Source organism: Drosophila hydei, unplaced genomic scaffold (genome assembly GCF_003285905.1).
Source record: "Drosophila hydei strain 15085-1641.00,03,60 unplaced genomic scaffold, DhydRS2 tig00000215-arrow-arrow-pilon, whole genome shotgun sequence".
Taxonomy (NCBI): domain Eukaryota; kingdom Metazoa; phylum Arthropoda; class Insecta; order Diptera; family Drosophilidae; genus Drosophila; species Drosophila hydei.
Genome location: NW_022045687.1, coordinates 917,277 through 945,017, shown reverse-complemented (window position 1 = coordinate 945,017; position 27,741 = coordinate 917,277). Strand labels below are relative to the sequence as shown.

The window sequence follows — 27,741 nt, the reverse complement described above, 5'->3', positions numbered from 1 at the left end:
TTTTGTCACGTATCTGCGCAAGAAGCTTCAGACTCACTACAAAAATATCTGGACTCTTTCGGACGCTGGGCAAAACGGTGGTGTATCACCATTAATGCACAAAAGTCTGTACATACTACCTTCGCCACTAGAAGAGGAGATTGCCCAAGCGTTGCATTGGGGCCCACTATTCCCAAAGCCTCAAAAGTAAAGTACCTTGGTATCACTCTTGACAGAAGGCTGACTTTTAAAGCGCACATAAGTCAAGTAACCTCAAAATGCAAAAGCAAGCTAAAAACCCTCGACTGGATGCTGAGAGCTTCAAGCAAGTTGTCTTACAGCAGCAAGGCCGCCATCTACAAGGCAATAGTTGTCCCAACCTTCGTATATGGTATCTCTCTATGGGGCTCCTCGGCGAAGACTACAAGGAACAAAATTCAGACCCTGCAGAATAAAGCACTACGCAGATGGACTGGAGCCAGCTGGTTTGTAAGAAACTCAGTCTTACATAGGGATTTAGCAATTCCCACAGTTGCTGAACTCATTGGGCGACACAGTTCAAGATACGCGGACAGACTTGCAGCGCATCCTAACCATCTCGCAAGCAACCTGGCTATAAACAACAATAGGCGAAGACTGAAGAGATTGCATCCTCTAGACAATATAAGAACTAATTAAGATAGTAGCTACAAGTGCAGAATAATTGGCATATCTGCCCTCCCATTAGTTAAGGTTTAGAGCTAAATGCGCTATAGAGTCTAAGACAATAAGCTGCAACAAAATAAAGAAAAAAAAAAAAAAAAAAAAAAAAAAAAAAAAAAAAATTTTTTTTTGTTGATTTACTTGAATTTGTGCTTATTTAAATCCTTTTTGAATGAGTTTAGGTTTATGGAAGTCTTTGTTTATTTCCTATTTTTTGTTCAATGAATTTTCATTTGAAAATGGGAATTTAAAGTGGGTAGGTAGGAAGCAGAAGTGGGCGTGCCAGAGCGGATAGAGTGCATATATATTCATGATCAAATTGAAGCGCTGAGTCGTTATAGTCAAGTACGTCTGTCAATTTGTATGCTAATATGTTCGTCCATCTATCTCTCTCTCTCTCTATATATATATATATAATATATTCCTAAATTCCATATTATATATATATTATATTTTATATATATTTATCTAATTCTCCCCTTGACGTTAAAAATCGATCATATGAATATACATATTATTCAGAGTAAGCTACTATATATACATATATCTATTATATACATAGTCGCCTACCATAAACTTCAGCTGGTCTTATTGTGTTGAACATGAGTGTCTCCAAATATGCAGCTCGAAGCTCTCTTTAAGCCAATAGTTGTTAGTGAAGTAATTTGCTTGAGAGCCAAATCAATTTATAAGCTTAGAAATTTATATTAGATTTGAATTTTTCTTGGCTTTGCCATAGTAAAATACTCGTATTTAGCATGTCTTTGAGGCATCAAAAGGGAATTGGAATTTTTCTTTTGGCTCAGAATATTTGAATTTGAAATTTTGCCAACGCGCCAAAAACGTTGCTAGGGAAAATTAACATCAGCTGCTGTGCAACTGGATAACAAGCGACACACTTGACATTCCCAGCAGCAACACGCAGACCAACAAGCTGCACACTCCCACACACACAGAGAGAGACACAGGGACACAGAGACACGGGGCACTTATGCATCGTGAAAAGCGTGTGGCAAATGCGTTAAATGTCGCTTATCTTGATATATTCTGACGCACAGCACAACATCCACGCTGGCACACACACACCCACACACACACACATACACAGCAATGTGGCACTTAGGCAAACATGCAACGCCTGCAGCATATTTCCAATTCAAATTGCGAATATTGCAACAAATTTCGCCATTGAAACCCCGCTAAGCCCGTTAGCTGGTGCCACGCCCACGCGCACAGTTGCGCACAGAAGTGGGCAAATACGAAGTGCGAAAAGCAAAAAGAAGGAAAATCAACTAAAAAATCTACGCTCAATTTCGCTTTAGTTTTTCTTCACTTCGTTTACCTCCCACCTCCCACCTCCCACCCCCACCCTACGTTTTTATGAGCGGCATTTGAAATTTTTTGATCGATGGTTGAATGCCAGCTGAGCATGTTGCAAGTTGCGTGAAAGTGAGTGGTTGGCACTGGGCAGAGGCTGCATGCAGCGGGCTTGTATGAGCGTTAAGGATGGTCGCTCTGGTTAGCTTACTATGTGTGTGTTGCTGCAACACGTTTGCCTGTGGGCGTGGCAGGCAGCACTCGCAATCGCACAGAATCAATTTTTGTGAAATGTTGCATGCTGCCTGCATTGCCATTGCCATATTGCAGCTGCTGCCAAGCCCCACTTCTTCAAGTGCTTGGTGTGTGGCAGCACACACAGATAGAAATAGAGAGAGAGAGGGAGAGAGAGAGAGAGAGAGCAAGTGACTTCAAATTGATGTTTATAAAGTTGTCGCTGCACAGTCACCGAGTCAAAGTTGTCAACACGCCACAAGCCACGATTGGAGTCGGTTGAGTCGAGTCGAGTAGAGTTTGAGGCCAAATGCTGTTTACTTTACTTTCGCTTGGCTTTTTATTACAATTTCTGTGTGCACGCTGTCAGCCAAGAGCAAAAGCGACAACAACAACTGCGTGGGCAACCTTTGACTGCTTCGAGGCGAAATTTATTACTTCTTTAACCATAGTTGATGCTCTTTGACAAACTTAAATTGAATAGACCCAGGACTCGTTAGGCCCTTAGCCTCAGCCAGCCAGCCAACCAGCCAGCCCAATAATCTAAGTCGAAAGTTCATGCCACTAAAAGTATTCACAAGTGGCATTCACCAATTTGCAAAAATGTATAGTTCCTCTTAGTGCCTCTTCCCTTCCCTGCTTCAACCTGCCTCCCCTGCCAATGCCGCTGCGAGAGGCACCATTTCAGTGAAACTTTCACAATGAAAACCTAATTTGACTAAATTGACTGATATGACTGCAACTTATCTAAGCCAAATGAATACCAAGTGTTGTTAGAAAAGAATATACTTAAAATGCTTTTAATTGAAATGTTTCCCCACTGTGTATAGCTCGCATCAAGGGTCAACATTTTAACCCATTCCATTTGATTCATTTTTATGATGTACAGAACGGCCAAATGAGTGCAATGCTAATTCAAATTTTGAATAAGCCAACACGACTTCTGCAAATGATGTTATATATTTAAATACATATATTTTTATATATTTCGTAAGCTTTCTTAAGTTCATCTACTCTATTGAGCTGTCGACTTCACTAGCTCTCAATGCACTCACACACCTAGGACCTTTGTAGTATTCCACTGCGCTCTGTCATGCACATCCTTGTAATATAACTTTGTATAATAATAACTTTACTAATCGGATTTTAACTTCTTTCATCATCAGCCTCCAGCAATGGGACTAGTTTTTCATTCAATTGGCTTAGGTATCTGCCGCAGCGGACTTCAGCTGATCGAGCTAATTCTAGATCTACAACTACATATTATCTTTATATCTTTGCATAACCATCTGCCATTAATCATCCATCATACAGCGATCTTTACTGAAGTGCACCTCTCCTCTGCGAAGAGCAACGCCTTTTATTTCCATTTCTTATCAACTAATTACAGGCTGCTTATCAATAAATACGCCTTTTTCACTAAACGTAACTTTCTATTCTATTGTAAAGTAAAAGTTATTATCATGTCCATATACTTGATCGTTTTGTATGTTGAGGATGATCTTATAGCTGTTCACTTGAGAAAGTCCTGGTAGATAAAGAGGCCCAAATAAGAAGGCCATCAATGCCCTGCTCAAGCTAGAACATAACTTTTGGCAATTATTTAATCAACTTTTGTAAATTATTTTCACACGTGCAGCTGTAATATTATGTATTATAATTAAATGGCAAATCTTATTAAATATTTCGACAGCTGCATATTTACGATGAGGGCAACAAGTGTTGCAATATAGCCAATCGAAACAGTATCATATATAAGTGGTCAGCCTTCATTTGAGGTGATCGTAAATTGGACTTAACTATTTAAAGGCTCAGTTAGGAGTTTGTTGATTAACTATTTAGACTTGAGCTAAATTAGCTCTGACTAGTGTGCTAAGTCGTTCTGCTGGCTGCTTATTCATCTACTATATATATATATATATATCATATATATATATATCTAAAGCTGATAGAATCAAAGAGCAGCTGATGACAGCGAATTGAAACGTTTTATGTTTAATCCTGCTTTCAGCTCCGACTCCCAGTTCGCTACTCTTACATTCAGTCGCTGTCTACTCTACTCTGCAATACATTCACACATACAAAGTGAAGTGAAATACATAAATGCCGCAGCAGGTTTTCTATTTTTTTCTTTCCGAGTATGAGTATTTACCAGCACTGGCTGCACAAACAGGCTTAATGGGAGCACACACAGAGAGAGAGAGAGAGAGAGAGGGACAGGTAGAGAGAGACTGAAACCCACACACACACACACACACAGCCGCACACATTGAAAGGGCATATGGAATTGGCCCGGACACAGATAGGATTGGAAGGTGCAGCATGTTGCATGGTGCTTGGTGCATGGCGGTGCAGGCGATTGCGCTGTGAACGCTTTGTTTCCACTTGCCTGGCATTTGCTGCGACTCTTAAATGCATTATCGCTGCCATTCACGGCATTATAAGCGGGCATGTAAACACCATTAGGACATCAAGTGTTTTGCCTTCTCTGAATAATTTAGGCGACGCTTTGAGCGCTGCCAACTGCATGTTGCACGTCTGCCTAGCCACCTAGCCGCCGTAGATAGCAGACAACACCGACACAGGTGTGTGTGGGGGCAGCTGAATAAAGTGCAGAGGCTGCCAGCGTATGATTATGACGACAGCTGCCCCAATGCTGGATTCCCATTTAAGCGACGGCCTGCTGAAGCCGCGTGTAAATATTTAATGTGCTGCTGTTGCCAGTTGCCAGTTGCCAGTTGCAAGTTGAAAGTTGAAAGTTACCAGTTGCCACTTGCCACTTGCCCAAGCCCACTGGCAGTTATTATCGCTGCTCTCGCTGTTGGCAGCAAAATTAGCTAACAAACTACTAAACGCCAAATAACTTTTGGCAGCTGCGGAGAACCATTTAAGCCAATTGAAAGGCGACAGCAATGCGCTTACTTTGATGATAATTGGATTATGGCATTTAATACACACACAAGCACACCTACACACACACCTGTACCCTCGTAGCCATCAGAGCACTTAGGCTCCACGAACATGTTGAGGTCTTCACCTGTTCAAACAAAGCTGACTCGTCTCCTTTAAGCTATGCATGTGTCCCATTAAATATACAGTTCGTGTGAAAAGTATTTAGACAGCAAGGTGCTCTTTCTCTTTCTCTTTCTCTTTCTCTTTAGAGGAGAGGAGAGGGAGAGGGAGAGGGAGAGGGAGAGGGAGAGGGAGAGGGAGAGGGAGAGGGAGATGGAGAGGGAGAGGGAGAGGGAGGGGAGAGGGATCGGAGAGGGAGAGGAGAGTGAGAGGGAGCGTGAGAGGGAGAGGGAGAGGTCTCGGAGAGAGGGATGATTTCTCTTTTCTCTTTCTCTTTATCTTTCTTTCTCTATTTTCTCTTTCTCTTTCTCTTTCTCTTTCTCTTTCTCTTTCTCTTTCTCTTTCTCTTTCCCGTCTCTTTCTCTTTCTCCCTAAATATTCAGTTGCCAATGAATATCCACATTTAAATTTTAGCCTGAACCAAACATTCACATGAAATTAGCACCGAGGAAAGGAACACACATGGACACATGTGTGAATGGCTGTGTCAACGCTTAGCAAGTGGAGAGAGCAACTCGAATGGGAGTGGAACAAATAAATAGCAGCACTCGAATGACATTGAACGAGTTTTATTCTGTTGCTAGTGCAGTGCATTGGGCTTAATTGATTGTTTGATAAATCGATTGGCGCATGAATTGTTAATTTAAGACAAGCGAACAAAACGACAAGCTGGCACCTGCTGAAAAATGGCTGTCACATCACACGGCAGACAGCAGGAGCAGGAGCAGGAGCAGGAGCAGGAGCAGCAGCAACAGCAAAGTAAATGTAAGCTGTCCTAACATCCAACGCCCACTCAGTCAGCTTGGGCTGCGGGAAAGGGTAGACGATGGCGTCCACTTTGCTGCTTGGCTGACTGGCTGGCCAGATTGTGGGTCGTGGTCTGATGCTCTGATGCTGGGCCAATTAGTCGACTGTCACCGTCACCTGTCAGCGGCACTGACGACGGCAGAACGTAGGCGAATGGCAACGGCAACGGCAACGGCAACAATGACAACAACCGGCAACATGCTCAAGTCGAGCATGGCATTAAGTTGGCCCATCTTTTAAAGTTGCGGCTACGCTCTAACCACTGCATACAAATGGAGCTACAGATGCATTTGCCAGCCGGCCAGTCATCCAGCCACCCACCTGTCTGACGGCGACTGACGGTGTGCAATTAAAAAACAAAAAAAAAAACGAAGACGTAGAAAAAAAATGCCAGGCCCGGCAGAAACATGAAGCCAAGCACTGAGATTACCTGCAGCAGCATACACAGTCACGTGCTTGCACACCCAAACACCCACCCACCCACACACACACACAGAGAGAACATAAATGCTTTCCAGCTGCTGTTGTCACCGTTACAATAATTTCGACAGCCATCTTGCCGCCTGGCAGACAATCCAGAGCAGAGCAGAGGTCAACGGCACAACAGACAATGCCAACGAACGAATAAGCCAAAAATAAAAATAAAACAAAAAAAAACTTCCTGGTAAGTGAATGTGACTGACTTGCAAATACCCTGACAACAGTTGGCTTATGAATCAAATACTTGGAGCACACTTGAGCCGTAACAACTGCCATTTTTTAGGGTATACATAGGCAGTGTTAGCTCTCAAGTCTATGCATAGGCTTAAGGTTCAATCTAAAGACTCTTCTTTACCTTAACAACAGCTGCCGAAAACCTTAACAAATGATCAAGAATCGAATCTGTAGTCAATGCTAGAACTGTGCGAATCTCAAAATAAAAATTCCTGTTGACTATTCAGATATAACTGTGAGCAATTACAGAATAATTGCGAACTGGTAGCAGCCCACGGTAACGAGCGACTTCACAGTGCGTATGAGCTGAAAATTCTTTATTTCTTTTTCAAATTGTCATCACAGCTTCAATTGCGTTTTAAATGGCAAATCATATTGAATATTTCAACAGCTAAATATATATCATAACTCAAACGGCTGCTGGAATATGGCACTCAGAAATAGTATCACACTTGTGCGGTCAGCTCGTAGTGGCTCACATAGGCGCGCTTAAACTTGAACTAAATATAATTTTCATTAATTTTGAGACAAACCAAAGCAAATTGGGCTTTGAAGCCGCGTCAACCGTTTGCTCATTGCATATTAAATGCTGAATATTCATTTTTATATTCATGAGATGCACACACATTGCACACTTTGTCTCCACTGAGGGATCTCTCGCTGTAAATTTATGGAGACACACACGCTGAGAGACGCCCTAATAGCATTGTGATTGCAGCCTATTGCATATGTATTAGAATCTGCTGCCTCGACTGTCCGTTTCCTACATGCGACGACTAATGAGCACGATGGCCACATAAATATGTTGGCAGGCTTTGGCCGGTGCGGCATGTGCGGGCTGCATATGCCCCTATACATATATGTATAGATAAACACACATATGTGTGTGTGTGTGTGTGTGTGTGTGTGTGGATAATATTATGCAATTATGTATATACATAAAATATAAAAATATTTTCTAGTGTCTGGCGTGCAGAGAGCAAACAACTACAATTCTAAGCGCAGCTGAGCATGCTCGACTAACAGTTACCCTGCGGCATTGGCAAACGAAGTCGAAATAGTTGTCACATCTGTTTTGCATAGATTTGCACGGGCATGCCCACATCTTCGGCTAGCTTTTAATGACTATAGGGTATACACAGGGCCACACAATGTCTGCCCGCATTCACGAGTCCATCGCCAGCTGCTGGCGGACAATTGTTTTTATTCCGCTTTCCACATTTGCAGTTTCAATTGCCATCGCCTGCAATCCGCTCCAGCTGGCGCCCAACGCCACGTTGGCCCTGGCTCTTGGCCCTGTGGCACTTGGCCCCACCAATATCTACAGTCAAACTGGTTAACTGGCCGCGAGCTCAGCTACTGCTGCTGCTTCTTATTCTATTCCAGTTCGCTGTGCCAGCAGTTGTTCAAACTACTTCAAGCTTTGCTTGGGTAAAGAGAAAAATCCAGGCATTCCGTATTATATGCTCAATATACACACCCACACACACACACACACAACGTGTGGAAGCGCTTTAAAGCATACAACTTTTCAATAAAAACTGTTTAAGCCAACGTCCCAAAGCATATGAGAAACACTAGTTATAGCAATGCTTGAGATCAACTTGAGAAACGTCTCTCAACTTATCTCATTTTTAGATGTGCTTCCATTCGACCGTGAACTTCTTCATTTCTGATCTGCTCAGCTCCGGCTTCTACATCTACTTTCTTGCCACGCCATGCACGAAATTGCAATTAATCTCAGCGCTGGGAGGAATCTCTTATTGCCCGTTACCTGGGATACATTTAATAATGTCGCTGCTGGGTCGACATTCAATTCGACTTGTCGGCCAGCTTCAGTCGAGCTTAATTAAGTGCCGGGCTTTCATGCCACATCTTACTCAGGACATGTTTTCAAAATAAAATTGCCAGAGGCCAGAGGTCAGAGGCCAGATGCTGTAGCTTTAATCAAATTAACTGCTATCTAAATGATTTGCATCTGCATAAAGTGGGCAATAAAATGATATAAGATTAACTAGGCGGGGCCGGGCGACTCTCTCTCTCTCTCTCACACTCTCTCTATCGCTCTGTATCTGTCTCTATCTGTCCCTCTGGTCCGGTCTAAAAGTTAATGTCGAAAACTAAACTGCTTCTGACATGCACTAATTATGATTTTATGATTTTAATTACTAATACGCACTGTGGGCGAACATAAAGACCGCTGGGACAACACATACTTAAATGTCTCACAGCGAAAGTGTGGCACAACAAAAAGGGGCAGCCAAAGTGCGCCTCCTTCCACCCATACAAAGTAGTTGCCGAAGCCGAAGCTGTAACACACACACACACACAGTCATATACATGCTGCTACTGCTCTTCCACCGTCTTTTGACTTACTCGAATATCAAAATACTTAAGTCGCTTTTTATTTTGCTACCAATACTCCGTTGCATGTGTGTGTGTGTGCGTGTGTGTTGGGAAATTAGCAAAATTATAGCTACTTATGCGGCTTGGTGTTTTCTAAGACATTTGCGAACACGTTTTGGTCTGGCCAAGACGCCGCAGTCATTAAAATGCTTAATGTGAGTTGGCAGACAGCAGCCTCTGCAGCCAAAAGTCCGAGCACTTGAAACGTTTTTACTGCTTGGCTCACATGCTCTGTAAAGTGTGAGTCTGTAGGGCATGCTAAGCAGGGCTCAGCTCACACTAGTGCCATTGCAAGATATGTTGTGACTTAAAGAGTTCCTTAGTTCTTCTTAGCTTGTTATGCATGCCCCGAAAAGAGTCGCCAGCCGATTGAATAAGCAACATTTATCAAATATTTGTTCATATCATAGATTTTTCTTTAAATATGTTATGAAGGCACGTCCCCAAATGAAAGCTTGTTGTATTTTCTTTTTTGCTGCTGTAGCATTTCCACAGTTAAAACATTTTAAAACTATCGACGCTATCGATTGGCCGCACACTCGTTTGCCAATTTGCACATTTTACCTGCTGTCCTAGCGACGGCGACAGCCATAAACTGTGCCCAGGCACCCTCCCAGCGGGACGCGTACATTTAACGGTCACTGTTGACTTAGTTGTTAAATGGCAGTCGGCTAACGGGCGCAGGGTATCTAGCTAGTCGTCCACTCAGCTCAACGCGTGGCGGCCGTTACCCTTCAGAGCCACATGCTCAATAAATATCGTAAATAAATTTCAATTCAATGGAACTTTTTATGCAAGCTGAAATTTTCTGCCCCTGACCCCCTCGCCGCCTCGCCCTCTCGCCCTCTCGCCCCTCTCGACGCAGGACATGTTAGTGTCATTTATTTATACTTCTTTCTGCCCGAATCGCTCGCACCCTTGCTTTGCCCAATGTATATGCTTGTGTGTGTATAGTGTGTATAAGTGTGTGTGTGCGTGGGTGTTTTATTTATTATTTACATATCCGTTTACGTTTATTTATACAAAATTGCTTTTTGTTCGCTTGCTAACGAATCTTTTTCGCTTCGTGTTCGCCAAATGTGATGCTTTATACACACACGCACACACACACGTACACACATGCGCGCATTTGTAAATGTATTTATTTTTTATTCATATATTTCTTTTATGTGCTTTATTCTTTTCAACATTTTAAATCCCATAACTTTGCAAAAACTGCAGCGATTTCCATGCGAGATACATTTGTTGTCGCTGCGTTTGCCTTTAGATCTTCAGATCTCCAGACCTAATTGTCATCTTTATTTCAGCTGATTTTTTATTGCAAGAGTGTTCACAACTATTGCGTTTGAATTATCACACGTTTGCAATTAATATAATTTCTCAACATTTTTTTGGTATTGAAGTTCTCTGAGTTCACTGAAGCTTTCTATACAGCTCTGGTATTACCTGACGTATACGTAATATCTAAAATTGTTTAATCATTGTTTTACTTTAGATCATCATAAGTTTGCACTTGCACAAATTTTCTCTTAAATGTTTGAATTAATATGCAACAAATGCAGCCTTATGACAATTATTACGTATACGTAATGCCCCAACTTGATATTATTTGATTGATTTGTTTTTCTCATTGTAGCTCTGTACAGTATTATATGTCAATTCATTTCCTGTTCAGCATTATATGTCAGTTTTTGTCAGTTCTAACAAGTTATTAATAATTAGTAAAAATAATTTCTTTTTCTATTTAACTTTTGCATCACCTGGCGTATGCGTAATGCCCCAACTTGATATTCTTTGATTGATTATTTTGCCTCATTATAGCTTTGCACAGTATTGTATGTCAATTCTTACAAGCTATGCAATTATTATAATTAATTTATTCTAGCTGAAGTTATCTGACATTCCCTTCGCGCTACCCGTCGTATACGCAATGCCCCCACTTACTGTTGAATATCAAGTTTCATTATGTCATTATAGTTTTGTGCAGCATTATATTGCAATTTTTTTGAACTATCACAAGCTTCGCAATTATAATTAATTTGTCTTTTATTGGAGTTCTGCATTCATGCAGCTATGGCCGGCGAAGTGTCTCACCTTACTATTCAGTATTTAATTTCGTTTTTCATGGATGTTGATGGTAAAAAAAGTGTTTCTAGGACGAGGTGAGAGGCAATTGCCAGCCACATTCAGCCAGTGGCCACTCTTGTAATTTGATAAACGTTTACTTCATCACTGGATGATGAGCCTTCCTACAGCTGGAAATTCAATCTTCATTTCCTGCGAAAGTTCCGCAATTTGAATACTACGCACAGCGCACAATGTGGGGCATGCTGTTCCGAACGAGCGGTCATGCCCTCTGTAGCTACTAGTGAGGGCTAATTCGACTCCATTACAAGCAAATTACAGGGCATCTGCATATCAAACAAGTGCATGTTTTCCTCACTTTGACAGACACGAATAGCAGAAAAAGTGATAGCAACGCAAAGCTGACACCGCTAACACGAGCAAAAGAAAAAGTGTGTGTGTGTATGTGTGTGTGTAAGTGTGTGTTTCGTCAATCAGAGTCCTTTGCAATGCGGGACTGTAGCTAAGTGCCGGCCAGGCGAAACGCTGCCCCAAACCCCACTTGGCAGCCGTTTAATCCATTAGATATGCATTCACCATTTACAAAGAACAAAGCGCTCACGTCCGCAGCCCCGGCTCATGGCTCTGTCTATGCCTATGCCCAATGCAGCTTACAATACAATTGGGCCACGCCCACATGACGGCCACCAATATGCGCATGCAGGCAAGCAGGCAAACCAGGCAACCAGGCAACCAGGCAGTACGGGCAGCAGAGGCAGGCAGGCAGCCAACGAGCCGACTTTGGTTTATTTTCATTGCATTCATTTCAGGCACACTCGCGCACACACACCGAAAAAAAGAGCTTGGTTACTTTGCATAATTTATTAAATACGAGAAGCTCCTCCGCCGCGCAGTACCACGATGCACGGGCTCGGGCTTCATCCACAGGCCCAGGCCATCATCGGCCGTGTCCGTATCCGTGTTTCAGTTTTCAAGCCCCGCCTTTGTTGCAAATCTACTCGCGGCGTATTCTTGGCCTTTTGCGCTTTTGCTCTTCCGCTTTTTTCAGTTTCTCAATTTCGTTTTTCTGTTTTTTTTTTATTCTTTTCGTTTTTTTTTTTTTGGATTTTCCGGCTCTTTTTTGGCCAACGTGTCCTGTTCATGCCTGTTAGTTTTTGTATTTTTTCTTCGGCGTTTTTTTGGTGGGGAGGGGACGAGGCATGGAAATGCTTATGCTAATGTTTGGCACATATCCCCACGCCCTAAAACACGTGCTGCCTCGTCCTGCCAAGCAATGCAAATTTAATGAAATATTCACAGTGTGTGTGAGTAAGACTTTAATGAGCTTACCATGCGGGCGCACACAAACACAGCTACACACACACATCCAGGGCGTGGGTGCAGGGGTGTGGGTGAGGTTGCCCGCAACCGCTTTGTATTGTGCTTGAAATTTGTAGTTTAGTTTTCATTGAAGTCTTCCGGCACTGCAAGTAACTTCCTCATTTGGCCCAAGCCCCCAAGAACAAACAGCAAACAAAGGCAGACTCTGGAGACGTTTGCTTCGTGGCGGTGTCATCTGGCTGGGGGATGCGTCTATGCCATTGGGCTATATCAAGGCGCTCGCCTACTTATGCAAATGTCAAAAATGCTCCCCAGTACAATGACAGCGCGTCCGACCGTCAGCCTCGACGTCAGCGCCACAGCTAACCCTATCGCCACCCAAACCAACCGCTGCCGCCGCCTCTGCCGCTGTCGCTGGCTCTGCTCCTTGCCTTGTCAATGCGAGCTTCAAACATTACATTATATCCTATTGACATAGTCTACATGGCGTGTATTCCATTTGTGGTGGCTTGAGCATCAATTGTTGGATCATTCTATCCAACATAATATGTACATGCGTCTGTTCACTTATCTATGCATGGCTAATATGTAAATAAGTTTCATCTGAATGATTGAGTGATTGTGTGGTAAGCTGATTGGTTGGGTAACTGATTGACTGATTGACTGATTGACTCACTAAGTGATTGACTAATTACTGGCTGCTTGATAAACAGACTAACTCAAAGGCTTGCTAATTGACATACTAACAGTCTGCTGAATGACTGATTGAAATGTGATTGACTGACTGATAAGTGATTAGCTGGCTTTCAACTGACTGATTGACGAATCGGCTAAGTGATTGATAGACTAACCTGTTGACTAATTGAATAATTGACTGACGGCTGACTAGCTTACTATTTGATGGAGTGACTGACCTGCTAGATGATTGATAAACTAACAGTCTTGTGATTGACTGATTGACAAGTGACTGACAGACTTATAAGCTGACTTTCAACTAGCTGATTGATGATCTAACTGAATGACTGTTTGGTTTGCTTATTGAGTGCTGATTAACTCAGTGATTGATTGATTGACTAAATGGCGAACTGACTTACTTTAACACATTCTAATAGACTCACAGACCGAGCGATGATTCGCAGCTTGGCTGACTAGCTTTCAATAAGCTGAAAGCTTTAAATAAACTGGCAGTTAAAATGGCTTTTTAATGATTGATTGGTTGCGATTGAGATAAGAAATTGATTCGACTATGCATATACAAATAGCTCCCTTAAGAAATCAAATCAAATAACTATAGTTTTTTTTGGATCATCATGCTAAATGTATACATTTCTTCAAACTTGCCTAAGAGTCTTGACTAAAAAATATGTAGATTATGCATGAGATTAAATAGAATCGAGGAAACCTTTTATCATTTGCGATGGCAAAAGTTTCTCTGTGGTCCTTGGGAGATTGATGTGCAGCTGGGTTGCTCTATAAATCAGTGCATCGACATTGTATACAAGCAAGGACCGTCTTAAGCCAACTAACATCGCTAGACTAAGCGCCTTCTTAGCCATAATTTAGCTTACAATGCATTTGGGATGCCATTCTCAAATGGTTGAAAACACAGATGCTCGCAGAGCCAGATAAAGAGAGAGAGAGAGGGGGGAGAGATGAAGGGCTTAACTTGCTGCACGGTTCATAGTTTTAGAGCGCACAAACTGTAGACATTCTAATCGACCGCCAACAGTTTCAACTGTGGTTCAACTTTGCGGTTATTTAGCAGATATTCACGTAAGCTGCAGAGCAGTTTGACTGCCACGGGCTAGGCGCTGCTGTTTGATGTTTGTAGGCGCCTGTCACCCCGGTGATGCGTCACATTCTTTTGGAAGCATCCACTTCAGAAGTTGCCTGAAATGTTTTTGAATTGCTGCTTAAAGCAGGGCGCACACACTCGCTTAAGTTGCAAGCGGCCTGATGCCGAGCTCATCCGCAAGCACATCCTGTGTTTTCCTTTCAATTTAACTCAAGCCCAAAATCGATAGACATGGAAGTAACTTTGACTTTGACAAATTCCCATTGCCCAACTTGGCGAAGGGGGGTTTCCCATATATGGTGGCTGTGTGGGGCGCAGTTTCCGCCGAAAGTCGCAAAACTATGCAAAAATCAATGTGAATAATGTTGCTGCTGCGAGATTTTAAGAATCTGATCACAGAACTGGCAGGAAATGAAATATCGCCCAAGATAAGTTTGCAAGCTGAAGTTTTGCAAAATTAATTATGTACGTTGCCTGCCTTTTGCACACTTGAATGACTTTTGATTAATTCAAGGCGAACGTGGGATCTTCAGCTTTATCAATTTCAAATCGCAGCCCAGCTGGGGGCCAGGCACAAGCGGCGCCTGTCAAAGGCAAACAGCTTGCAGGCGAATCAAAAGCAAAATCAAAATCAACATCAAAATCAACATCAACATCAACATCAACAACAACAACAAACGTATCAACAGCAACATCAACATGTGCATGAACGGTAAATGCAGCTGCCAGTGTCTCAGATGCAGTGCAACTCAATTGGACTTGATTTCAATTCGCATTCACTGCACTTGGCAAGTATCTCACGTGCATCAAACGGCTTTGGCAAGTGCCTAGCTGCATTCCGATGTCATGCTGAGCCTTTGAGTTGCAGTTGCATACATACATATATTGTTCCACTTTGCGGTATGTGACAAAATGCGGGCCGAGTCGGTCCGACCCAGCCCAAGCCGAGCCGCGCCGCGCCGGGCCGGGCCGGGCCGGGCAGTGCGGGAGCATTTGGTAACTGCGCCTTTTTGTGCCACGCTCCAAGTGGCTACAATAACAAAACACTTTGATTTATTAGCACAATCTTTGCCGCGGCAAAAGGGGCAATCAAATACACGCGAAACTAAACCGCAGCCAATCTGGGGCCGCACAGTGACGCCAAGCTCATAAATTGAAAACTCTGACTCTCCATCAAGCAATAAAGACCAGTTAGAAAGCGCATACAAAGCATATATATACTGATTGACTGATAGAAATAACTCTAATTTAACAATGCCCAGCTATATCAATCAGTCAATCAATCAATCAAAAGAACAATTGAGTACTATTGTACTTGAATTTTCAATTTTTAATGTAAGCTTGTTGAATCAATTAAGAACTCGTATGTAATATCATATTAAAGAGCCTGGCAAACTGCCTTGTAAAGTGCCTGGCAAATATATTAGGTGCAAAAGCTTAGAAATTTTTCTAGTTTTCTTATTTTAACACTACAAATATAAGATAAGCATTTACTTCTAAGATATTCCCTTAAAGCAAACCATAGACTGTATATCAGTCTAAGCATTGACCCATTCAACAATTACTAGTTCCAGATTCTTTTATATTAGAGCCAGACATAGCTGCCACAATTCGTTAAAGTAGTAATTTTAAAACTAACTCGTTTTCTACGCTCTTGCACCACTGTGCACTTCAACAAGAATACAGGAAATGATGGCTAAAAAGGAGTTAGCATGACCTGCCGCCTGCCACCAGCTGCCTCTGTCTGTATTCGACGGCTGCACTTAGCTGCCGGCATTTATAGTCGCTATTTCGATTTGGCGTGAATTTGATGCCACTGTAACTCGAAGAGGTGCCACCATGGGGCATGGCTATGCATGCACTAGACTCTCTGTCTATGTGTGTTAGTGAGTTGATCGGTCTGTGCTGCCACCCCCCAGTGTCGGCAGCCCTGCTAACATGTTGGTGCGCATACATTGTCGACATGCGTGTGACAGGATAATAAAGGATGCTTTTGTCGCAGCCCGCAACAGCCAGGCCCATAATTTATTGCCTTTGCGCAAATTCATGCATTCCAAACATGATTCTCAGCCAGCCAAATATAGCCCAAGAAGACAGCGCAGCGCGACTATACAACATTTCAACAACACGCATTTACATACTCCACTCTGCATAGGTTAGCAAAAACATTGATCTAAGCTGGTGTCCTCCACCTTTACAAATGTCTGATGCAAATACAATGACAATTATTAAGCTAACTAGCTGTAATTGATTCACGTTTTACTATTTATCTTCAGGCTACAATTTTAATATGGAATAATTTATAATTGATTCACGTTTTTTTATCGTTATAACTTTAAGGCATTTATAGATTCAAATTTACTATTTGTCCTCATGGTAAATGAACTCTAACTCAAACTATTTACAATTGATCCTAGTTTTACTATTTATCCTCAAGTTCTTATACATAACAATTTATTAACTCGCACCTTACTATTCATCTTCATGATAGCTATAGTTATTTTAGCTTACTATTTACTACATTAAATTATTAATTAATTCTTTTAGTATTTACATTTTAGTAATTTACATTTTAGTATTTATTATTGGATTAACTTAACTTTTGAAATTGCTTTGGTACCGATAGATTACTAAAGTTTCGACAGATGTCAATTAATTCTGATCACAATTTAGTCACTAATTAAATATATTTTATAAATTTAAGGAGCTCTAACAAATTCGTGAATAGTTTAAAACTTATCAACTTGTTCAATTAACTCTTGGTCAGTTGGTTTACAAATTGCCAGTTGTATAAAAAAAAAGAGGCTTACAACAGAGCCGAGTCCAGCCTGTATTAGAACGCAGAGCACATCTACTGCACTCAAAGGATCAAAAGATTTCAATAAGACTAGGACTATTCGAAATGGACCAGTCGTGGGAGCAAAAGCATTTCAATATTCAAGCACCGGCTGTGTTAAACAAACTTATTTTTGCAGTGTCTACTATCGTTGTGTGTCTACAGACATTGATAGCTAGTGGCACGCTGGAATGCATAGCTCGTCAGCCGTGGAGCGACACCGGACAAGGACGCTCACTTTGCCATCGCCATCGACATCAATGCCAGCTGTAGAGGCGGTCTTAGTTGCAGCTTTGGTGTCACGCGCGTGCCGTCCGACAAATATTCTCTCTATCCCTCAAAAAGAAAGAAAAAAATGTAGAGGGTGGGAAAAAGAAAACAAAAATGAAAATGTAAAATGGAACTTAGACAGTGCACCCAGAGATTCTCTTCACAGAGATTCGCTTGGCTGCAAAATTTGATGATGCCGCCGCGAGGACCTCACATTGGGCTCGAGTGTAGTGCGGCCCGTTGCTAAGTCAGCTAAGTCCGGCTGCATATCTCAGCAAACAAACAACAAAATGATTGCATTCGCTAAGGTGGAACGCGCAATGGAGTCCTGATGCCGTTGCTGCCACCGCTGATGTTGCTGCTGCTGCTGCTGAAGCTGCACGTGCAACAGCCAAGCTGCTAACGCATTGAATAACGCAGTCAACAGCCCCAACTTGTGCTCGAAGTTTAAGCCAAAAAAAAAAAGGAAAAGGAAAAATAAGGCAAAAGGAAAATGCGCCGCACGTTTGCCAAATTGAAATTTACCACGCCGAACTGCAACGGCTGGCCGGTGCAAAACTATTCAAGCGCGTTGCAATAGACAAACTGTGGGCGTGTCTGCCGACAAAGGCGGCAGCGGCAGGCCATTGCTTTGCCATGTTTTGCTAGCATCAGATTCGTTGGCTTTGGCCATAAACATTGAAGCGGACCATTGCGACGGCGACACTAGCAACAGCCCAGCTCAACCAAAGCTCACTCTGCATACAAGCATTTTCTCTCACTCTCTCAGACTCTCGCTCGCTCTCTCTCTCTCCCTCTCTTCCTGTGTGGGTACGATGCCAACTGCGATGCCTGCCATTCGGTTCATTGCTCTCGGCTCGACTGAGCATTGAACTCAATTCGCTGGGCGAAATGCGGCAAAAGTGGTTTTTATATTTCACCGAACCTGACCAGAATAGTTCCATGGCATATCCCATGTCCGCATCCATGTCCATGCACATGCCATTGCCCATGCTCATGTCCATGTCCAAGTCCATGTCCATGTCCATGTCCATGTCCATGCTCATGCCCAGTGGCTTTTGGCAGCGCTGAGCTGAATAATTGAACATTTGGCTAGCTAATTAGACCTTGCTAATTGCATATTACTGCAACGTACACACGAGCAGCACTCTCTAGCTGCTAGTTAATTGCAGCAAGTCTTTAAATTACCAATTTGAAATACATATATATATTTAATTGAAGCAGCACTTCTGCGTCTGCAACACAGTCAAAAGCAGCAACACTTCCCCATCAATTACAATTTGCCAGCCGTGCTTAGCAGTGTTGTAAAGATGAAAAGTATCGATTACTCACTGCCATTTGCGCAAAAGCTATCGAGTAAGCAGATGCAAGCTGTCTTCATTGAATACTCGTTGAACATGCTCAATACTTGTTCATGGTGGAAAAACTGATCAAATTTCTGAGAAGTCAAATTGTTTTCCGATTTGCACAAATATATGGGAATATATATTTATTTTTATATATTTATATATTTATGTATTGGAATATATAGATGAATGTTGAGATGGATGGAGATTGAGATGAAATTAGAGATTAAGAAATGTTTCGATATTGAGCTGATAAAGGAAGATAAAGAAAATGAGTTAGAGATTGAGAAAGAAATTGTGTCGAAGAGTGATAAAGGTATAGAGATTGAGATAGACTCAAAGGAAGAGTAACAGATTGAGATAAAATATGAGGTAGCGATAGATTGAGAAAAGGATTGAGTTGAAGATTGAGAACTTAATTGGGGATAAGCTGATTGACGAAAACTTGGAGATTGAGCTAAAGTTAGTCGGAGAGAAAGTTGGAGATTGAGAACTTGATTGAGCTAGAGATTGTCTTAGAGATTGAGGGAGATTGCAATTGAGATAGAATTAGAGATAAAGAAAGTCATATTTGATATTGCAATTCACTCTTTCCATAAAACCAAATATATTTGCTAAATTTTGAATACTTTGGATGTACGCATTCCAACACTCAGTTCACAACGCAACTTTAAGGTTACGTGGGCCTTGTAGAGCTCCAGTGACGCCATCTGGCTAACTTCTTACTCACGCCACGTAGTAAAGAAATGAACAAATTTAAACTAATTATCAGCTAACTAACAGTTGACGTAAAAGTAAATATTGTTGGCTGCTGCAGCGAAGGGAAGTTAATCAAATGAGCATCAAGCGCTGCTCATTTGCCACACAATGTGTGGCAGGTGCAGCGAGTGCGCTGTAATTAAATCGTGATATTGGCTTACATTAGAAAATTATCAGGGAACGTGAACATAAAGCACAGGCATGGATGGCATGCCAGACACATGGCCGACAAGTGTCAGTAACTAAACACGCATCAACGCCCGAGGCACTTTGACAGCAATAGCAAGAGCAGCGGCACTAACAGCAGCAGCAGCAGCAGCAACATTGCTGCTGCAGCAACAGGAAGTGCGATGCAGCCAGGCGTTGCCGATGGAGAGCAACTTGAACATTGTTGCGGCATCCAGAGGCGCTTGTCAAGTAATTTGTCATACTTAATTGCAACACGCCATGAAGTTGCGTTAGTAACGTTTTTGCTCCTGCTGCTGTTGCTGCTTCTCATGCTGGTTTTGCTGTCAGCAGCAGCAGCAGCAACAGCAACAGCACGACCAGCAGCAGCCGCTAAGCTGCATTAATTGGGCGGGCATTAAGTGGCTGGGCGTGGCCAAACGCAACGCTTACGGCTTTGCTATGTTATTGCCATTCAAGAGCTTGCCTGCTGATGTTGCTTTTCTGATGTCCTGATTCGAAAACCAAAGCGCTTGTTGTCTCTTGTCACACAAAGCAGCAAACAGTAACAGTAACAGGAACAGCACCAGCAGCGCATCATTTGCACTAGCTGCAGCCAGCTACCATTGCGTATACGTAATGCGTCTTAATTTATGCAATTTATCCCAACTAGCGTCATTTGTTGCCAATAACCACTTCAGTCAATTGCTTTTAATCAAATATTTTGACACACGAAGCAGCGAACAGGACTGCGCTAGTGAGGACAACACGACTACAGGATACCCTTACTCTCGTTTTAAGAGCTCTAGACTCAGCTTCCTCAATTGTGGATGGAAGTTATTGAATATAATCGCTTCTATGTGTTTTTTCTGAGTGTAATTTCTAAGCGTTCAAAATGAAAGCAAGTTTCTACTCATTGAAAGAATAGGTCAAACATCGATAATAATCGATATCAAGGAAAAAGGTTCTATCTACAGTACATACACATATGTATGTATATGAAAACGTCTACAAGTTGTGTAGCTTTGGAGAATGACGTGTGAAGATATGCGTACAGAGAGAGAGAGAGAGAGAGAGAGAGAGAGAGAGAGAGAGAAACAGATAAGCTGACAAATTGACGAACGATCAACGACAGCGATCACGACGCAAGTGCCATGATCAATAATGTGTATACTTTAAGGTGACTGCACCAGCCACCTCTGCCTACCCATGTGAATGACCAAATTCCATTTCCTGTACGTTCAGCGTATAATAGCTGAAAATCAATATAGATACATCGAGAGTGAAAAGTCCTTTAAATAGATAACAAAACAAGTTTTTGATGGAAACATCGCATTAACAAGTGACAGCGTTGCCACATCGCTGTGCTGTTGTCGGCGCGAATCAGTGTTGAGAAACGTATTACAAGAAAGATGATAAGCAAATGTGAAAGGTTATCCGAATAAGCATATCGAGTTAATTAAACAATAAGAAAGTCGTTTTTTGCGATGTATATCGATAAGGGGTAACAATCGATAGGCCAAGTTGAATTGCCATGCCTTCTTTTTGACAGAACAAGCGCAGCACGTTGTCGAAAGGAACTTGGTTCACATTTGATTTACTACCTTCATTGTCGGCGAGCATTGAAAAGATAACCAAATTCTAAAATTCTATTTGATACAATGGGAGACAAAAACGACTTCTCCAGTCTAAGCGAATCGGATAAGGACAGACCTCATTTGAGCCATGAGGTCACTGAAGCTTTGAGGGATCTGCTCCAGCGTCGCCTCGAGGAATGCGGTTGGCGTGAAAATATCCGCAAAATGATACGCAACATGCTAGACAAGCGCGGTGTGACCCATGTCAGCTACGAGGACATTGCAATTGAGGTTATACCGAAAGCACGTGCCATGGTACCGGACGACGTCCGACGGGAGCTGCAAATGCGCGTGCGCGCCTACATGAATCCGACTTTCGATGACAGCAAATAGAAACAAACTTTAAAAATAAAACATTCCTAAACTCATTCAGTATAGCGATGACAACTTTTGCGTGTGCTGCTATATTCAAACTAATATCGAAGAGTCGATTGAAAATAAAGCAACTCCATATACCTAAACCCAGTCTGTCTCAATCTCTTCCACAAATCATTTCTAAACGAGTACGAAGTTTTATTTTTGAATTTTTTTATTGAAATTATGAATAGCAGCAGTAGGGAATCGCTCTTTCAATCCGACCTGGAGTATGAGGACGCCCTCGATACCGGGCGGGACCCAAATGACTTCCTGAAGAAGCTGGTGAAAATGCGTCTGCAGAAATGTGGCTGGTACGATGAGCTGGCAGTTCTGGTGAGCAACGCACTGGCAACGTTGGGTAGTAAGCCTACAACCTATAAAGAGCTTAGCGATGACATAATACCCAAGGCGAAGGCCCTAGTGCCCGAAGAGTTGCGCGTAGAGCTCGAATCATGTGTGCGCGCATCCTTGGAGGCCAAGTCCCTGTTTGACTGAAAGATCCATTGAGTAGATCTTAACTGAGTTATTATTCTTGCACAATATGTAAAAAAAGCTTTTTGACTTAATTTATTTCGAGACACTTATTTGTACTGTGATATTTTTTGCAAGAAGTATGAGCTGATTAACCAATTTACCATTCGCAATTGGTAATGTTATGCCAATAGTCGCTAACAGTTTGAGAAGGGGTATATTAGTTTAAGGGAAATGTATTTCAGTAAGAGTGGGTTGAAGCTTGATGTCAGTGATTACAAACATCAAGAAGCTCGCTTATCGGAATACTATCGAGGCCCGTTTATCAACATGTTATGTGCCTAAACGAAGTTCGCATAAGCTCGCCGAACAAGCTTCCTTTGTGAGCGAGCATTCCGTAGCCGTGGACAGCCAAGCGCCCATTCAATGTAGCTGGCAGTTCGATAGCAAACAATGCATGTAGTGCGGGCTTAGTGCAGCTGTGGAAATTTGTTATTGTGGGAATTTGTTGCATTGTTTTATCAGTAAGCGAATGCGCAAAAAGTCGACCAGCAAATATTTCAGTTACAGCCGTGGCAGGACACGGCGCACAGGACACATCGCAATCGGATAGACACCAATTCATGAATATTTATGCCTAAAATCAAATTGAGGCAACCCACTGCAAATGGACAAAGGAATGATGAGCAGGGCAGGGCAGGGCAGGGCAGGGCAGGGCAGGGAGTAAAAAGTATGGCCATGGGAATAGGAAGTTGGCAACTGGAGACCGGATCAGGGTTCGGGATTTTTGGCCGCGTCAGTGGGTGCCCAAAATTAGCATGCATATTGAAGGCGGTCAGCGTTTGGCACCTGGCACCAGAATGTGGATGCGGCTTTAAATGTGAATGTGGCTCTCTGACTGCGGCTCTGGCTCTGCGTGTGTGTCAGTCTGAATGGGGGCAGGCTTGCAAAAAATGCTCTTGTGCAAGGGTAAAGATAAAACTGGGTTGACAAAAGAAAACAAAAAAAAAAGAAAGCACCGCTCGGAATTCATATAATAACATACACGTGTATGCGCGCGTGTATGTGGGCGTGGGCGTGGCAAAAATTCATAAAACTGAAAGAAAACACAGAGAAAATATGCAAAAAATACTTGAAGCAACGAGAATTATTTCCAAGTAGGTTCAAGCCAAGAATCTGCCGAATTTTTGGTTGCCGGAGTAGGGGCTGCTGAGGAACCCAAAAACATTCAGGCAAAATGAATTGAAACGTGCCACAAAACTTGTTGTATGCATAACCAAGAGCAATTCGGACAGACAGCCACGTCCAACTGCTGCAGAATGCGGCATTTGGACATCAACACTGAAGCATGAAGTATGAGTTGCAGCTTATGCAAATGGGCCTGGCCTGGGCTGGGCTGAGCGTCAATAACAATAACCGGATTAAGCTAGCAACTACATGTACTTGCTTATGGCCATCATATCATTTATCTGTAGCAGCTGTTGTCGTCCGTAGCTGGCATCATAAATTTTTGAAACATCTTTGCTAAAGTATATGCTATCTATGGCCAAGCACTAGATAGCTCATCAATCTCATCATTATGCTGAAAACTTTTGCTAGATAGCGAGAGAGAGAGAGAGAGAGAGAGAGAGAGAGAGGGAGAGGTGGGGAAAGAGGGCGAAGTTTCGAATTTCTGCTGACACCACAATCAACGTAGTTCATCAATCTAATTGCCGTTCGTTTGCATCTAAACATAAAGCAGCCAAAAAATTTGCTTGCCACTCAGCATTGAGCATTGAGCATTGATGCTCGATTGTATGGGGTAGGCAGGCAGGCAGCCAGTCAGGCAGCCAGAGCTACTTGCAGTTGGGGCAGGAGCTTCTATAAAACGGCTGCACTTTATTTGTCGTTCCACTTACCGCAGTTGACTTTGATTTGTGCGCAGAGTCAGGCAAACAGTCGCCTCTGCCTGCCACCCCCACACACCCACCTTTGTGCCTTTGCCCTGAGTGCAGAAAATGCAATCAAATAAACAAATTGCCAGTCGTCAGAATCAGCAGACTCACATCCACGTTTACGTTCACATCAGCCATCAGCTGCAGCAACAACAAAGGACAGACAGACAGGCAGCTAGCCAGACAGGCAGACAGGCAGACAGATAGACAGAGAGTGAACTGTGGCAAGAGCAACAGTACGTCGAGTCGCCCCAAGCATTAACACAAAACGAGTCATGTTTAATTTGTTGCCACGCTGCGTATGCGTAATAAACATTTGTTAAGGCCACGCCGCATTGTACTTCCAGCCAAAATGGCCAGCTGGGGTCAGCTTTTCAGCTATCACAAAAAAAAGCAACAGGAAAATCTCAAGTGAGCTAAACGTATATATATACTATATACATACACATATATGTATGTATGTGTGTGTGTGTGAATGTTTGAATGTTTGTATTTCCAGTAAGTGCTAAAAGAATTTATTGCAATTTCACTCAATGGTTAATTGAAAAGCATAATTACCTTTTGCAGGCTAATTAAAATTGATAAGTTGGCAATGCCAATTGCAATTATTTAGCATTTGCCAATGTCATTAGACTAAGTAATTAAGTTTACCTAAACAAAAAAAATATTTATTGGTGCTGCCTTGCAACATGCCAATACTCTGCATTTATTCTTAAATGGAAATGGAAATGGAAATTGGGAAGTGGCACTTTGGCGTCAAATGGTTTTTTAAATGTGTGGAACAGAGGAAAGGTAGAAGGCAGCAGGCAGAACAGACTGAAGGAGGCGTGGCAGACCGCATAAAGTATATTCTTAAGCAGCATGACGAGCTGACTCGACCCGTCCGTCAGCTTAGACGTGCTTAGAGCTGCAAGAGCTAGAGACTAGAAACTCTTTGATATATAAATTAATATGTTGCTGGTCCAGCGATGAACTAGGCGTCGGTGGCAGGTCCAGCGTTGATCGGGTATTTATAGTCTTAATCAATAAGTTGCTGGTCCAGCTATGAGCTAGGCGTCGGTGGCAGGTCCAGCGTTGATCGGGTAATTATAATCTTCTTATGATGATTATGTTGGAGGGTTTGACTTCACCCCCTTTTCTATTAACTGGCCTTGTGGCTCAGCAATGATCAGAAATATAACAATTTGATTACGGCGGTGTGCCGGAGTAGTGCGGGTTTATTCTTCAAACTTCAATGCAAAACTGATTTTTAGCTACATAGAATATTTCACTTAAGCTAAGCCAAAACTCGCATCACACCACAATGTCATGGTCGGCAAGCCGACTCAGCAATCTTAGGCAATAACGGAAACTCTTGCAGTAAACAAAAGTATCTGGTTACCGCCGCTGACCATTGCAGTTATAGCGCGCTGATACAAAGTATGCAGTGTCGCAATTGCGAGGGCTGTTTCTTAACTTACGAAACACGCGATAGCGAGGGTTGGTTATAAACTTATGAAATACCCTATATTAAATGTTATGTGTTAACTACTCCCCCTTCAAGTGTAAGGCCGCCCTCGGCCGACCCAATTCCGGCGACGACTTCTCGTAATTGCTTCGCAGACTTCCTTGCGTCGATGAACCGCCAAAGGGTGAGGCCAATGCAGATTAAAGCACAGCATATACCTCCAATGATGAATGCCACACGATAAGCTTGATCAGTTCCGGCGTCTTTCTTGAATTGCTGTATCTCCTCCAAATTACGTTCATTTAAACGATGAAGATAAGGGAGGCTGAGGACATCTTGGCTGGCAGTGATGTTCAGCAAGGGAGAGTTGGCAATGCCCGGGACTCTATTGCGTACGTTGTTGTGGTTGTAAAACAGAGTCCCGTTGATCGCGACTCGGTCCCCGAACGTAATGAGATGCGTGCCGTGTACTTGGATTTCAGTGCCGTTATCCACCTGGATCCTTGCGGACCCGTCGTTAAGAATGATGATTCCATCATCTACGTGGGTGATTATTTCCAGGTTGCTCGGCTGGATTTCACAGTGTGCCGTGCCACCTGCATGGAGCTCTTTGGCACATGAACTCTCTAATGCCAGACGACAAAAGGTGGCTCCAGGTGAAGCGGTGCAACTCTGCAGTGTGTGGGTTTTTCCATCGCATTCGGCTATGACGTTGTCAGGCAATCGCAATATGAAATTATGATTTAAATTCCAAAAAAAAAAAAAAAAAATTTTTTTTTTTTTTTTTTTTTTTTTTTTTTTTTTACGTTGGGCGCCAATTAATATGTTGCTGGTCCAGCGATGAACTAGGCGTCGGTGGCAGGTCCAGCGTTGATCGGGTATTTATAGTCTTAATCAATAAGTTGCTGGTCCAGCTATGAGCTAGGCGTCGGTGGCAGGTCCAGCGTTGATCGGGTAATTATAATCTTCTTATGATGATTATGTTGGAGGGTTTGACTTCACCCCCTTTTCTATTAACTGGCCTTGTGGCTCAGCAATGATCAGAAATATAACAATTTGATTACGGCGGTGTGCCGGAGTAGTGCGGGTTTATTCTTCAAACTTCAATGCAAAACTGATTTTTAGCTACATAGAATATTTCACTTAAGCTAAGCCAAAACTCGCATCACACCACAATGTCATGGTCGGCAAGCCGACTCAGCAATCTTAGGCAATAACGGAAACTCTTGCAGTAAACAAAAGTATCTGGTTACCGCCGCTGACCATTGCAGTTATAGCGCGCTGATACAAAGTATGCAGTGTCGCAATTGCGAGGGCTGTTTCTTAACTTACGAAACACGCGATAGCGAGGGTTGGTTATAAACTTATGAAATACCCTATATTAAATGTTATGTGTTAACTTATATATATTCCCTTATGCATAAGCAATAAGAAAGAGAGTTACGAAATTGTAAAAGAAATTAACTAAATAACAACTTAAGGTAGATGAAACAGGAGTTTCCGCATCAGAATACCTAATTACTAGAATCAAGTTATTGGCCTGGGGTGATGAGCTGCTTCGATTTGTGCGTAACTAGTTTGAATTGCATCATATGTGATCACTTACCTGGCAACAGGATTAGGAGTCCCAGGAGATAGGCGCAGGCCAGATGGACGCTTCGTGCGGCACGACTCATTCTCGCAGTGGGCACAATGAGACGCATTCGATTAGTTAAACGTATTGATTTGGGAATCGCTGTGCTTCCGCTTTGGCTGGGGCCTCGGGCACTTGCTCTGTGTGCAGTTAGAAGCCAATTGGGAGCATTCATTTATTTGAAGAGCCCGATCGATTGGCAAATCATCTGTCGCTATCAAAGTGTCTCTATATAAAGTCACAATCACTCACTCAACCGTAACGTGAACTCAAATACAATCTGGGCAACCGTTGCAACCTGTGGCATGCGGCCAACTGGCTCTGGCTATAGCTATGGCTATGTGGCAGGCGTTTTTTAGCCAGACATATGGCGCATCGATCAGGCGGTCAACTGAATCAATAACCAGCGACACGGGGTGTCCGTGTTCCGACTCGAAGGCCAAGGCGAAGGCGGA

The 27,741-nt window shown here is 42.7% G+C and overlaps 1 protein-coding gene across 1 annotated transcript in view; it reads right to left on the bottom strand.

Annotated features, from left to right (window-relative positions):
• Positions 1–27,735, bottom strand: part of LOC111595959 (neuronal acetylcholine receptor subunit alpha-7) — a 120,839-nt gene extending 93,104 nt beyond the window's left edge. Inside the window, exon 1 of the mRNA XM_030223480.1 lies at positions 27,260–27,735. Within this exon, the coding sequence (XP_030079340.1) occupies positions 27,260–27,461 (202 nt within the window). The 5' untranslated portion in view covers positions 27,462–27,735. The remainder of the gene's footprint in view (positions 1–27,259) is intronic.
• Between the last annotated feature and the right edge of the window lie 6 nt (positions 27,736–27,741).